At 41.4% G+C, this 15,564-nt stretch overlaps 2 protein-coding genes across 7 annotated transcripts in view; both read left to right on the top strand.

Moving 5' to 3' along the window:
- The first annotated feature begins 18 nt into the window (after window positions 1–18).
- LOC133662201 (ciliated left-right organizer metallopeptidase) lies at window positions 19–6,057 on the top strand. Of its 4 annotated transcripts, XM_062065976.1 has the most exons (14): window positions 19–132; window positions 538–868; window positions 929–1,022; window positions 1,775–1,826; window positions 2,220–2,369; window positions 2,435–2,545; window positions 2,614–2,695; window positions 2,766–2,911; window positions 2,982–3,165; window positions 4,850–4,919; window positions 5,005–5,101; window positions 5,187–5,462; window positions 5,526–5,632; window positions 5,702–6,057. In XM_062065976.1, the coding sequence occupies exons 2-14, from the start codon at window positions 544–546 to the stop codon at window positions 5,889–5,891; spliced, it is 1,884 nt and encodes a 627-aa protein (XP_061921960.1). In that variant the 5' UTR covers window positions 19–132; window positions 538–543; the 3' UTR covers window positions 5,892–6,057. The 4 variants fall into 4 exon arrangements, with proteins under 4 accessions (XP_061921960.1, XP_061921963.1, XP_061921961.1 ...); XM_062065979.1 differs by having other exon boundaries at window positions 78–868; window positions 2,438–2,539; XM_062065977.1 differs by having other exon boundaries at window positions 78–868; window positions 2,438–2,545.
- Window positions 6,058–9,115: 3,058 nt separating this feature from the next.
- The window catches only part of arap2 (ArfGAP with RhoGAP domain, ankyrin repeat and PH domain 2), a 275,757-nt gene continuing 269,308 nt past the window's right edge, over window positions 9,116–15,564 (top strand). Inside the window, exons 1-2 of one of the 3 annotated variants that reach the window (XM_062065972.1) lie at window positions 9,116–9,959; window positions 15,156–15,278. The gene's annotated coding sequence lies outside the window, so the exon portion shown is untranslated. Of the gene's footprint in view, window positions 9,960–10,510; window positions 10,548–15,155; window positions 15,279–15,564 lie in introns of those variants that run through there. The other 2 variants (XM_062065971.1, XM_062065973.1) reach the window with 2 other exon arrangements.

Raw genomic sequence — 15,564 nt, 5'->3', positions numbered from 1 at the left:
GTATTCAAAAGCCCTGTGGAATTTCACACCTGATTCCCAAAGGCTTGGGGGGAAAAAGAAGCTATGACGTGACAAACAATCAGGTTTCCGGCGTCTTGGCAAGCTTTTAAACGGACTCCATCAGCCTGTCTGGTAATGCTTTATTAATTCCTTTTGACCTGGTTAATTGTGACGTGTTGACACCGTTTTGACAAGCCTGCTGTATCTATGCTGTAAAAAATGTAAACTAGATTTAAGGGACGGCGTGGCGAAGTTGATAGAGTGGCTGTGCCAGCAATCGGAGTGTTGCTGGTTACTGGGGTTCAATTCCCACCTTCTACCTTCCTAGTCACGTCCGTTGTGTCCTTGGGCAAGACACTTCACCCTTTGCCTCTGATGGCTGCTGGTTAGCGCCTTGCATGGCAGCTCCCACCATCAGTGTGTGAATGTGTGTGTGAATGGGTAAATGTGGAAATACTGTCAAAGCATTTTGAGTACCTTGAAGGTAGAAAAGCGCTGTACAAGTATAACCCATTATTTACTGTATTCTGTGAACAGGTCTTCATGGCTCCTTCCCAAGCTGTGTGCGTGTGTCTGCTACTGTTGACTGAGCTCCCGGCTTCCTGCCATAAGTGCATCTTTGACCAAGTCCAAGCTCGAGTCCGAGTTGTCCGAAGCACACTGAGTCCCCCAGTTGGACCCCCTGGCCGCACAAGAACCCTGCAAAACCCAACAGGACAGGACGATCCGACATTCTTTACCTCACCTCAGCCAATCAGAATCCAGAGCTGGCTTTCCAGGGAGAGCGATCACTTGTCAGAGTTGGAGAAAGGACGAATGATGGCGACGGTGGACGAGGCTGTGAGGACGATGACCTCTTTGCTGTCAGGTGCTAATCTTCTGACTACTAACACACAAACAGGAAGACTAACATTCACTTTTCTAACAGTGCAGCGAGCATCTACGCCGCTGCTTCTGAGGAGGGACGTCACCAAATACTGCAAGTTTCTTTGGAAGAATTCAAGCACTATTAACTACAACAGGTGAGAAATGCATGGTTGTAGACAACTACAATGTATCCTAATGGATTGAGGTACACTTAGGGCAGGGGTCGGGAACCTTTTTGGCTGAGAGAGCCATGAAATCCAAATATTTTAAAATGTATTTCCGTGAGAGCCATATACTATTTTTTAACACTGAATACAACTAAATGTGTGCATTTTTAAGTAATGCCAACATTTTTAGAGTATAATAAGGCCATCCATCCATCCATCCATCCATTTTCTACCGCTTGTCCCGTTCGGGGTCGCGGGGGGTGCTGGAACCTATCTCAGCTGCATTCGAGCAGTAGGCGGGGTACACCCCGGACAAGTCGCCACCTCATCACAGTATAATAAGTCTCTTATTCTTTTTAATAATATTGTTAATCTGAAGCTAACCAATAATAATTAAAATACTTCTTACCATTAATGCGACTTATTGAACAGGTGCGGCAGAAAACGGATGGATGGATTAAAAGGCATGAGAATGTTTTTATATTATGAGCGTTCTTTTTAACGCTGATTACCAGCGGAATTATTCAATACTTATTGTGTTGAGCAATGTCAGCTAAGATTTATCTGAGAGCCAGATGCTGTCATCAAAAGAGCCACATCTGTCTCGAGAGCCATAGGTTCCCTACCTCTGACTTAGGGTGTAGTAGTTCCACCTACTTGGGGTTAAGACATAATAAAGACACAGCAATTGTACTAAATTGCAAGCGACACGCCCAACAATAAGCATATTATCACGATAGGTGTGGCAGGGCCAACGGCAAGTACAGGACCGAGACGTGTCTGCATGTGACGGTGAGTGATGTATGAAAAACATTTGTGAAGGATGTTCAGAGTGCTTGTGGATGTACTGTATGCTTAGCATATTTGCAGTAGGTTCTTAAAAACAACAAAGCACTCCTATCATAGAGAATTTTTGACTAAAAAAAACAGAAAAAGCAGTGTGTTTATATCATATAATAATAACGCCATCAGTGTGTGAATGTGTGTGTGTGTAAATGGGTGGATGTGGAAAATAGTGTTAAAGCGCTTTGAGTTCCTTAAAAAGGTAGAAAAGATCTATACAAGTACGACCCATTTTTACCATATAGATGATCTTTAGTCATGCAAGCTGTAATAGATGTAAAGTGAGTAAAAACTGTGTATACAATCTTTTTATGCGGATTTAAAAATCTGGTAATTTGGCAGATCCCAGATGAGCACCTGGCCGGGTGTGAAGTTCTCCCTGAGGCTGATTCCACTCGTCGGATCGTTCTGCGACCACACGGCACTGGCTTACCCAATGTGGACTTCCTGCTTTATCTCCACATTCAAGCCGCTGACAAGTGCAGAGCGGAGGTAATGACGCTCATTTCCTGTGTAAACATGAAGTTCAGTTGAAAATAATGTTTGGTTGACTGTACCAGCCTAGCCTGTTGGCCTACGCTGCCCACTGCCAGGTGGACACTCGTGGGCGACCTTTGGCTGGCGTGGTGGTCATCTGCCGGGATCGACTGACAACACTTACTGTACCGGTGAAAAAAAACAAACACAAAATAATTCCGTGCTTCTTCTATTAGAGACACGTAACATTTCTCCCTAGACTGTTCTCCATGAGCTGTTTCATGCCCTCGGCTTCTCCAAGGATCTCTTCCACACATGGACAGACTGTTCCTCCCAGCAAGGTTCTCTCATTGTGAACACATACGTACATTAATATATCCAACTGTGTGCTAGTGTGTGTGTGTGTTCTAGTGGGTGCCGACTGTTCTCCTCGGGGCAAAGTGACTCACAGTGATGGATCAGGCCAGATGAGAATCTACACCCCTTCTGTTATCTCAGCCTTGCAGATCCACCTGGGAGCTGTTGATCCTGAGCTGGGAGGGCCGCTTGAGAACTTTGTGAGGAACCACAGGGAAGCCTCCAGGATCATTTATCAACTACCTGACTCGTATACCTTTCTTTTAATAGGATGTACCTGCAGGCGGCGTATCCTCTCACTGGGAGGCCCGAGTTCTGCAGGGGTCCATCATGTTGGCGGTGCGAGACCGTTCTAGCACAGTGCACATCGACCCAGTCACCTTGGCTGCTTTTCAGGACACCGGCTGGTACACTGTCAACATGAGCAAGGCTCAAAGTCTGGTCTGGGGACAAGGTAAGACAATGGTCAATCATCTCGAGCAGGAAATTAAAGAATGCGGGGTGCCATTTTGATATATTTTGTACATCAAAGACCAATTATCGTTACATTACCGTATTTTTCGGACTATAAGTCGCTCCGGAGTATACGTCGCACCGGCCGAAAGAAGGAAAAAAACATATCTACGTCGCACTGGAGTATTAGTCGCATTTTTGGGGGAAATTTATTTGATAAAATCCAACCCCAAGAATAGACATTTGAAAGGCAATTTAAAATAAATAAAGAATAGCGAACAACAGGCTGAATAAGTGTGCGTTATATGACGCATAAATAACCAACTGAGAACGTGCCTGGTATGTTAACGCAACACATCATGGCAAGAGTCATTCAAATAACTATAACATATAGAACATGCTATACGTTTACCAAACAATCTGTCACTCCCGATCGCTAAATCCGATGAAATCTTCCTCCCCGGTGTCGCCTCTGGTATGTCCTTTCTTTCTGCTGCTCGATCGCCGTTCTATGCTGCATATTTCACTACGTCCAGCTCGTAATCTGCAGTATATGATTTCCTTTTCGGTGCCATTTTAGTTCAGCCCTTCTCAGTTTTTATAAGTTACCGCCAATGTTGATGTGATCCATTTTAATAGCTACGGCAGTAGCATATAGCAGTTAGCATACCATGACCCACAATGCACTTCTGCCATGACCCTCCCCCGCCGAATTCTTATTGGTTGACGTGTGTGTGACGATTGCTGCCATTTGCTTCGTCTCTTACGCGAACGAGATAAATAATATTATTTGATATTTTACGGTAATGTGTTAATAATTTCACACATAAGTCGCTCCGGAGTATACGTCGCACCCACGGCCAAACTATGAAAAAAACTGCGATTTATAATCCGAAAAATACAGTATATTCTTTTGATCCCTAAAAATGTGTGATGTACAAATACAAACTGTTGTAATTCCCACACTGTTTACCACATTTTTCATGTAAATATACTCAAATTAATACTTATAGTCTGCAGTTTAAGCGTATGTTGTTCATTTATTTTCAAATAATTTTAGTGATGTGTAAAACCAGAAAGATAAGAATTATGTCAATGTCCCAATATTTCGTTACCTGACTATTTATAGAATACATCTCTGTTCGGTGTTATTTGCATAAGTAGGATTGTTTCTTGTCTGGTAGCATTGAAATTGTTTGTTTTAAAATCTTAAGATGGCCCTTGCATCATAGTAATGTTGTGATGCAGACCCTGTTTAATTTTTAGACAGCCAGGCTCTGGACACATAAGGTTTTTGACTAGTGTTTTTTGTTGTTGTAGTAGGTTCCTAAAAACTACAGCGTTACTGTCATAAATAAGATGTATGACCACTCTGAAGAGTTAAAGAAGTGTGAGCACTAGAACTGAATGCAGTATGGACAAATGGGGACAATTATTTTCAATGTGTTTTTATTTTTTTTACTTCACTTTACTTTTGTATGTGATTTTCACTTTTCTCATCTTTTTTTAAAAGCCTAACCAGGGACAAGTGTTGCAAATTAGCCTGTGGCTTTAAGTCTTATGTACTTTGACATAGGTTACCTATGGGTAGCAATGTTTCATTGTACTGTCCCTGTCAAAAAAATACATGAATGAATGAATGAATGAATGAAAAAGCACTAAACTAAATCATTTTTGTTTTTTAGGTGGAGGTGCCATGTTTGGTTCCATATCCACCTGTCTGGAAAACAGCTCATCTTTTTTCTGCACTGGCAGGTACACCTCACCATCTACCAAAAAATATTTGACCTGTTTTTTAACACAGTAATTGAACGATGTTTGTATTTCTACCACATCGTAGTGGACTAGGCTGCCATTACTTACATCTCCACAAGGGAGAGTGCCAGACCGATCCTCTCCTGGATGGATGTCGGGTCTACAAAGAGCTCAAAAATGGAGTACATTATTTTCCTAATTAGAATATCGAGTTTTAGGAATAAAAATAACACTTTTTGATCATCAATCTCGCTCTTTGTGTTTCAGAGCGAATGCTGGAGCCAAGAAAACGAGAAGAAATCACCAGAAGAGATCTTTGGCTTGGACAGTCGATGTTTCTTCTCCAGTCTCACTCCGCATTTAAGTACCAAGGATGCAAAGAGTAAAAGTTGTGAACCTATTCTACGTCCTCTTTCTCAGAACCAGAGTCAGCTACTTGTGTCGGGACGCTGTTACAGACACCGGTGCACTGCTCCAAACAGCTACCAGATCCAGGTGCAGGACTCGGACTGGCTAGACTGTCCAGCAGGGGGCAGCATTCATGTAAACAAACAGCAAAGTCGTCTGTGTGTCTTCGGAGGCAATAATTTTCTTTTCCCTGCTTAGATGAGAGGCTATCAGGGTTCAGTTTTTTGCCCTGACAGGAGGTTGTGTCTGTATTCAGATGTCGCTCCACCCTCTCAGGCTGAGAACATTCCAGTTTTCATCACAAGGCAAGTGAAGCATATCCTTCATCCAAAGCCAGCAGTAGCCTGGTAAATCTGATCGTTTTTGCTTTTTAGGGGTCAAACCAGTGATCTGGATGATGTTTCAGTCCAAGATGACCCTTGGTCAGCCCACTTCCCTGCTGCTGCGACAACACTTTGCTGCCTTTCAGCGACAGCATGTCTGCTGGGGGTCCTCAAGCTGGCGTACTGGAGATGTTACACCCGCTGTTGGGCTAGGATCCATGCAGCCTCAGGCGACGTTTAGTCACAGAACACTACCTCTTTGCTCTTTGATTATCATTAAATCTACCAAAGAAGCATCCAGAATATTTTACAAACATTTTGGTTATCTTTGGAAAATACGGGCTTTTATATTCTCATTTTTTCAGAGAATAACAACAAAAATTTTAATGTTTGTACATATATAAATGATAAATGATAAATGGGTTATACTTGTATAGTGCTTTTCTACCTTCAAGGTACTCAAAGCGCTTTGACAGTATTTCCACATTCACCCATTCACACACACATTCACACACTGATGGCGGGAGCTGCCATGCAAGGCGCTAACCAACAGCCATCAGAGGCAAAGGGTGAAGTGTCTTGCCCAAGGACACAACGGACGTGACTAGGATGGTAGAAGGTGGGGATTGAACCCCAGTAACCAGCAACCCTCCGATTGCTGGCACGACCACTCTACCAACTTCGCCACGCCGTCCCCATATATGAACATATAAATGTATTATTCATATTATATTGCAGTTACACAGCACACCAGATCTTTTTACTTGTAACTTCCCTGAGATCGGTAGGTTGTGAGTTCAAACCCCGGCCGGGTCATACCAAAGACTATAAAAATGTGACCCATTACCTCCCTGCTTGGCACTCAGCATCAAGGGTTGGAATTGGGGGTTAAATCACCAAAAATGATTCCCGGGCGCGGCTAGGCTGCTGCCCACTGCTCCCCTCACCTCCCAGGGGGTGATCAAGGGGATGGGTCAAATGCAGAGGACAAATTTCACCACACCTAGTGTGTGTGTGACAATCATTGGTACTTTAACTTTAACTTTAACTTATTTTCTATTTGGATTTTTTAAGAAAAACTTAACGTCAATCAATGACAATATAAGTCATTAGTATTATCATTACGCAACCCACGTGGTATCAAACTCAAGGCCTGCCACGTCATTTTATATGGTCCGTGAAAACCTGGAAATGTGTATAATACATTTTGTCATTTTGGTAAAATTGTTTTTTTGGCAGCACAGTGGCAGAGGGGTTTGTGCGTCTGCCTCACATTACGAAGGGTTCGATCCTGCGCTCGGGATCTTTCTGTGTGGAGTTGCCATGTTCTCCCCCGTGACTGTGTGGGTTCCCAACGGGTACTCCGGCTCCCTCCCACCTCCAAAGAGATGCACCTGGGGATAGGTTGATTGGCAACACTAAATTGACCCTAGTGTGTGAATGTGAGTGTGAATGTTGTGTATCTGTGTTGGCCCGGTGATGAGGTGGCGACTTGTCCAGGGTGTACCCCGCCTACCGCCTGAATGCAGCTGAGATAGGCTCCAGCGACCCCGAAAGGGACAAGCAGTAGAAAATGGATGGATGTTTCAATTTTGCTAGAAAAAAATGATGCAAAAAGGTATTCAAAGCCTTTGAATACCTTTTTTGAAACTTAAGACTTAGACAAACTTTATTGATCCACAGGGGAAATTGTTCCACACAGTAGCTCAGTTACAAAGGATGGAAAGGATAATGCAGGTATAAAGTAGACTAAAAATGTACCATAGTATAGCTATATAAAATATAACATTTGTAATATTTACATATATCAGTGACGTGCAGTGAGGTTCATGGCTGGTGAGGCATTGACTTCATCACAGTCAGATTTACAAACATATGAACCCTAAAGAGTATCTTATTCACCATTTGATTGGCAGCAGTTAACGGGTTATGTTTAAAAGCTCATACCAGCATTCTTCCCTGCTTGGCACTCAGCATCAAGGGTTGGAATTGGGGGTTAAATCACCAAAAAGTATTCCTGAGCGCAGCGGCGCTGCTGCCCACTGCTCCCCTCACCTCCCAGGGGGTGATCAAGGGATGGGTCAAATGCAGAGGACACATTTCATTACACCTAGTGTGTGTGTGACAATCATTGGTACTTTAAGTTAACTTTAACTTTACACATACAAACTGTAGCACACAAAAAAAGCACATTTAATTTAAAAAAACGTTATAATGGTCTTACCTTTACTTATAAATGAAGTCCATGCGCTGCTGTTGTGCTGGATTAATGCACACCCGCCGTAGAATGCACCCCCTGACGGGAGTGTTATATCAACTAAAGCCCACGCTTAAACTTTCCACGTGCAAGATTGAATCTATTCAAAAAAGTTATTTAATAAGAAGCCAAAAAGTGCAAAAACAATAATGTTTGTGTTGGAGGGGTTGTGAATGAATGAAATATGAAATACGTGCTGCAGTCTGCAGGTGTACCTAATGTTGTGGCCCAGCAGTCATTCACAACTCCTCCAACACAAACATTATTGTTTTTGCACTTTTTGGCTTCTTATTAAATAACTTTTTTAAATAGATTCAATCTTGCACGTGGAAAGTTTAAGTGTGGGCTTTAGTTGATATAACACTCCCCTCAGGGGTGCATTCTACGGCGGGGGTGCATTATCTACCACCAGGAGGCGGGATTACTGCGAGCCTCAGCCAGTGAGTCTTCGCAGCAGTTTTATGATTGCTCAGCACAAGAAATACGTTACACACATACAGTTGTTGACAAAATACACTGTACATTATATACCTCAGCTAACTAAACTATGGAAATATATAATATAATTCATATAGCAATACAGTCTCACTGCACAGCAGGCCAGCAGTTAGCCGAGTCATTGCGCAATCTATGTTGAGGCACAACGCAGTGACGTGCCTCAACTGGCTGCTGATCACAGCAAGTCTTCTCAGTATTTGAACAGCAAATGTGAAAATTCAGCGATTTTGAATAAAAATTATCTTAAACTGGTGAAGTTAAATGGAAAATAACTTTATAGTATAATCACTGGATACATATAACAATTTAATAATTTTTTTTTCTTTTTACATTTTTTTTCTTTCCACGTCACTGACATATATATATATATATATATATATATATATATATATATATATATATATATATATATATATATATATATATATATATATATATATATATATATATATATATATAATACATCCCAATTACCATGTACATACAAAAAAAAACCCCATAGCTTTAAACAATTTAACTTTAATGTCCACCAATTGTCACCTTGATCGATGATTGCGAAGCAATTTTTCCAGCATTTTGTTGGCTTATCCATCCACACTCTACCTTTTGTCCCTCTCGGGGTCGCGGGGGTGCTGGAGCCTATCCCAGCTGCACTAGAGTGGAAGGTGGGGTACACCCTAGACAAGTCGCCCCCTCATCACAGGACAGACAACATTCACACGCTAGGGCCAATTTAATGTTGCCAATCATAACCGAATGTAGGGAAATTGCGTAATGTGTGGCGATTATATATTTGATTTGGATTCAGTTTAAATTGGACGGTGATGAGTTCGACATTATCCTTACTGCACTCTAGCACCCTCAAGCGTCCAACCTCACGCAGTGCAACACGTATTTTCAATTGTAAATGGTTATACCTATAATAACTGTTGGAATGCTATCAGAAGTTGTCCTAAAACTTAAATATATTTAACTACAAATGTTTTTTACCCTCGTCATTTTTTAAAGAAATAAACACTCATTTAAAAAAATATATACATGATTATTTATTCACAATAAAAGTTCACTTTAATTAGCACTGCGGTTAAAATGCAATTGGTTGTTGTTTACAAGTCGTTTGGAAGTAGTTGTTAGCAGCAGATAAGGTGCGTTTATCCGAGCCAGTTTCGCATTCCAGACGGTGTTAAAAGAAGTGTTCCTGCGGGGGACATCAAGCCGGGACACGTCACGTCGGCCTCACCTTGGGCTCGGAACCAGGAAGCTGGCGTCTCGGCGCACACTCGGAACAGCCTCGTCCTTTTTTAACACTTCTCGTCTTCGGCTGGTGTCTCCACACTTTTTCACTTTATTCGCCTAAACGGGCGTAGCGCGTCATATTTGACGCACACACAGGAAACAGTCTGTCGAGCGCCACTGACAACCTGCTGGAGTATTTTAATTTTTTTTTAATGTCCACTGGTGGGGGGCGGACAACCAAAATGACGGAAACCTGGCGCAGAAACTACGCTGAAGTGTGCGGATGACGCCTGCGGCCGTCCCCTCTTGTCTGTCCAGGTGCGTGTGCAGGACGATGTCGTGCTTTTGTGTGTGTGTGTGTGACATAATCAAGTGTCAACCGGGAAGAATCGACTTTGGTCGGCGGCTCAGTGTTGTAAAGTGTGTGGTAGATAAGTAGGTTTTCAACCTTTTTTGAGCCAAGGCACATTTGTTTTCATTGAAAAAATGTGGCGGCACACCACCAGCAGAAAACATTAAAAAATGAAACTCGGCAGCTGATTTTGACAATAAAAAGTTGTTCTCGCAATTGTTGGATAAGAATTCAAACTTTAACCAACCATGCATGACTATAGCTCTTGTCTCAAAGTGCTGTCACATCACGCCGTGACTTATTTGGAGTTTTTTTGGTGTCTTATGTGTGTAAGTGTTTTAGTTATTGTCTTGAGCGCCTATTTTGGTGGCTTTTCCTGTTTTGTTGGTATTTTCCTGTAGAAGTTTCATGCCTTCCTTGGGCGCTATTCCCCGCACCTGTTTTGTTTTAGCAATCAAGGCTATTTAAGTTATCGCTATCCTTCTCTGTGGGGACATTGTTGATTGTCATGTCTAATCGGATGTACTTTGTGGACGCTGTCTGCTCCACATGCTGTAAGTCTTTGCTGTAGTCCAGCATTCTGTTTTTTTTTTACTTTGTAGCCAGTTATTAGGGCTGTGAATCTTTGGGTGTCCCACGATTCGATTCAATATCGATTCTTGGGGTCACGATTCGATTCAAAATCGATTTTTTTCCCCGATTCAAAAGGATTCTCTATTCATTCAATACATAGGATTTCTGCAGGATCTACCCCAGTCTGCTGACATGCAAGCAGAGTAGTAGATTTTTGTAAAAAGCTTTTATAATTGTAAAGGACAATGTTTTATCAACTGATTGCAATAATGTAAATTTGTTTTAACTATTAAATGAACCAAAAATATGACTTATTTTATCTTTGTAAAAATATTGGACACAGTGTGTTGTCAAGCTTATGAGATGCGATGCAAGTGTAAGCCACTGTGACACTATTGTTCATCTTTTTTTTTCTTTTATAAATGTCTAATGATAATTTCAATGAGGGATTTTTAATCACTGCTATGTTGAAATTGTAACTAATATTGATGCTGTTGTTGATAATATTCATTTTTGTTTCACTACTCTTGGTTTGTTCTGTGTCATGTTTGTGTCTCCTCTCAATTGCTGTTTATTGCAGTTCTGAGTGTTACTGGTTGTTTGGTTTTGGAATTGGATTGCGTTGTTATGGTATTGCTGTGTTTTGTTGGATTGATTAATTAAAAAAAAAAAAAAATTAAATAAAAAAAAAAAAAAAAAAAAAAAGATTTTTTAAAAATGAGAATCGATTCTGAATCGCACAACGTTAGTATCGAGATTCGAATTCGAATCAGTTTTTTCCCACACTCCTACCATGTTCGGATGTACTTTGTGGACGCCGTCTGCTCCACACGCTGTAAGTCTTTGCTGTCGTCCAGCATTCTGTTTTTGTTTACTTTGTAGCCAGTTAGGTTTTAGTTTTGTCCTGCATAGCCTTCCCTAAGCTTCAATGCCTTTTCTAAGGGGCACTCACCTTTTGTTTATTTTTGGGTTAAGCATTAGACACCTTTTTACCTGCACACTGCCTCCCGCTGTTTTCGACATCTACGAAGCAATTAGCTACCGGCTGCCACCTACTGATATAGAAGAGTATTACACGGTTACTCTGCCGAGCTCTAGACAGCACCGACCACTCAGCAACAACACATCATTTGCAGACTATAATTACTGTTTTGCAAAAATTTTTTTTAACCCAAATAGGTGAAATTTAGATAATTTCCCACGGCACACCAGTGTGGCGCGGCACAGTGGTTAAAAAACACTGCATTAAGGGATATATGAAATCAAACACAGGGTTTCCCACACATTCATTTATTTGTGGCGGCCCGCCACGAAAGAATTACGTCCGCCACAAATAAAAAAATAAAATAAAATAAAATAAAAAATATATTTTTTTTATTTTTTATTTTTTTGTCCTCTCCAGCTTCTCAGGCAAATCATATAGTTGATGTAGATGCCCATATCGGCTGTTCAGATTTACTTTACAAAAGAGAATTGTAGGATACTTCTCTTGTTGCCTTATTTGTATTTGACTTTATTAAATGTATTTATATTAGAAACACAACATGTGTATATAACAAAGGGTGCAAAGTCTGCAGGCAGTAGGAAACACATGGTTAAGTGTAGGGAGTAAAACTGATGGCAGTCTAAAGTTCAAGATTTTTGGAGCTCTTTGTTCAGTGGATCAGATGTTTGATGAAGCTCAGTGTCTATCTACCACCACTACGGTTTTCTGTTTATTTGTTACTGACTGTGGCAGGACACCTCTGCCTCTGTTTCACTTTATGTTGCTGGTAAATAATATGGTTGTAGTAGTAGGCTAAAGTTAAATTATTTAGTATGCACTAATTAAAGGGGCAGCGCTTTGAGACATTTTAGCTTTTATATTTTATAAGATATATTTTTTGTAAGAACCACAATTTATAAATATATTTCAGTGAATAACTTATTGTTCAAATCTGTATATAAATATGTACATAAAGTGTGGTAATTATATTGTAAAATAGATGGATGGATGGATGGATGGACGTTTAAAACAAAACTATTATTATTAATTAGTAAGTATACATTTTTTGAGCCTTTTTAGAGAAAATCAAATCATTGTAGTAAATTATGCAAATTACTCGATGATGTCATGGTGACCACGCCCATAGCCACGCCCATAGCCACGCCCCCACCTCCACAGGTATCTTGGCAGTTTATGGGAAACACTGAAACACATGAACCATATTTAAATAATCCGCCTTAATCTTGGGCATGGAGTTCACCAGAGCTGCACATAACAGGAGAGGTGCGGCAATCCCTCGTATGTCACTGTTATTTGGCTCTCGGCCTGATTGTGGTAAATGAATTCCCACAGTTATTAATTATAAACCGCATATTGTCATAGCTGCATCATAAAAAAACCTGTTCATGACCTTTTAAACACGGGTTTTGGTATTATTAGAGCAGGTTTTTTAATGATTTAGCTAAGTATAAAAATTTACGTGAAATTTTTGAATGAAAGAAACAAATGTTCTAATTGTGTCCATGGATGTTGCAATAGCAATTATTTGTATCTCTGTAGATGATGCTACATATGTACAAAATAAACCACATGATGTTAGGAAAATGATCAAACTACATAAATAACATCCTTTTATTTGATTTTGATATAACTTTTTTTTATCTTGATAGATTGAAAGCGAACACCAATGAGTTGACTGATGAACATTATCACAATTTATTCAGAAAGTATAAATAAGGACAAATAAAGATAGAATACTATTAACCGCAACATGTACGTGTAAAAAAAAACCCTAACAACATTATGATTTGTACAATTTCAGAATGTGCTTGTTCTATTTTTTAAACAAAGAAAACAATCTGAAGTTGTCTTTATTTTTAAGTTATCGTGCCGTGATTTTACCAGTCCGGCCCACTTGGGAGTATACTTTTCTCCATGTGGCCCCCGAGCTAAAATTACTTTGACACCCCTGTATTAGAGCCATGTGATAACACCCACAAAGTCACCTTTACACTCGTTCAATCCAATCTGACGCTGTCTGCGGCTGAGCCAATCAGTGGTCACGCTACTAAGCGGCGCTCTGATTGGCTTGATCTTACGTAGTGGCCAATACTACTGTAGTAGTAATCTGTGAAGCACAATGTGGGCGAGGAACCACTGTACTTGTCCCACTATTTCAACTTCCTCGGCAAGGTTGCTGATGCTGGAAAGCCGACAGTTTGGAATTCATGTGGTGCGGCGCACCCAGCGCTGGCAGCACTCATGCAGCAACACCGCTATCTTGCGCTGCCAGCTATTCAGACCATAAGGGTGACTAATTCTGCTTATGAAAAAATCTGTACTGTTGTAGCAAGCTGTGCACTCTCTCACTACTGCAGTGTTTTTCAACCACTGTGCCCCGGCACACCACTGTGCCGTGAGATATTGTCTGGTGTGCAGTGGGAGATTATGCATATTCACCTAATTGGTCCAAAAAATATTATTTGCAATAATAATAATAATCTGAAAATCGTTGCGGGGGCAGCAGCCTAAGCAGAGAAGCCCAGACTTCCCTCTCCCCAGCCACCTCGTCCAGCTCCTCCCGGGGGATCCCGAGGCGTTCCCAGGCCAGCCAGGAGACATAGTCTTCCCAACGTGTCCTGGGTCTTCCCCGTGGCCTCCTGCCGGTTGGACGTACCCTAAACACCTCCCTAGGGAGGCGCATCCTGAGCAGATGCCCAAAACACCTCATCTGGCCCCTCTCAATGTGGAGGAGCAGCGGCTTTACTTTGAGCTCCTCCCGGATGACAGAGCCTCTAACCCTATCTCTAGAGGAAGCTCATTTCGGCCGCTTGTACCCGTGATCTTGTCCTCTCGGTCATAATCCAAAGCTCATGACCATAGGTGAGGATGGGAACGTAGATCGAGCTTTGCCTTCCGGCTCAGCTCCTTCTTTACCACAACGGATGGATACAGCGTCCGCATTACTGAAGACGCCGCACCGATCCGCCTGTCGATCTCACGATCCACTCTTCCCTCACACGTGAACAAGACTCCTATGTACTTGAACTCCTCCACTTAAACCAAAAATGAACAAAACGGAAAGGAAAAGGCAATGAAGCATAGGAATGGCTATGCAAAACGAAAGTAAAACTGAACTGGCTACAAAGTAAACAAAAACAGAATGCTGGACGACAGCAAAGACTTACAGCGTGTGGAGCAGAGACGGCATCCACACAGTACATCCGTACATGACATGACTATCAAAACTGTCACCACAAAGAAGGAAAGCGTCCGCACAACTGAAATTGTCTTGTTTGCCAATAGAGAGCAGGTCAGGCAATAGCACTCAAAGGAAGGCGTGACGCTGCTACAGGAAATCACCAACAAAACAGGAAGGGCCACCAAAATAACAGCTCAAGACAGGAACTAAAACATTACACACAGGAAAACAACAACAACAAACTCAAAATAAAGCACGACAACCTGGTGGAGTTTAATTTTTTAAAGTTTTCTGCTGGTGGTGTGCCTCCGTATTTTCTTTATTAAAAAAAAAAGTGCCTTGGCTCAAAAAAGGTTGAAAAACACTGCACTACTGCATATCAAATGTTGTCCCTTTTACAAGGTTGATATAGATAACGCTGGCGTTTTCGAGAGGTTCTGTGCGTGCACTAACACGCTCTGCAAGTGGTCGCTGTGGACGCCGCTTGCACGTCATGAAAGCAGAAGTAACATCTCCTGTGTTGCTGTAAGTTTGCAGGCCAAAAGAGAAGAAGTGGGCACAGCAATGTTGATGATGTGTCTTCTTGTGCGTGTGTGGAAACAAACAGACTTTTATTTTTATTTTGGAAAGGGATGCTATGAAAGCACACACGTCCTTGATGTCCAGTAATTCAAAGCGTATTCAAACATATTGCCTCAGAGCTCCTTCTGCTTCCTGCTTTATCGAGCAGTGCTGCAAAAGGTAACTTTTTAGTATGGGGAACATATTCTAAGTAACAAAGACTTAATTTAGAGTTATTTGGACACTAGGG

This window comes from Entelurus aequoreus, linkage group LG12 (genome assembly GCF_033978785.1).
Source record: "Entelurus aequoreus isolate RoL-2023_Sb linkage group LG12, RoL_Eaeq_v1.1, whole genome shotgun sequence".
NCBI classification, from domain to species: Eukaryota; Metazoa; Chordata; class Actinopteri; order Syngnathiformes; family Syngnathidae; genus Entelurus; species Entelurus aequoreus.
The sequence above is the reverse complement of the archived record's forward strand: the minus strand, read 5'-3'. Positions and strand labels throughout refer to the sequence as shown.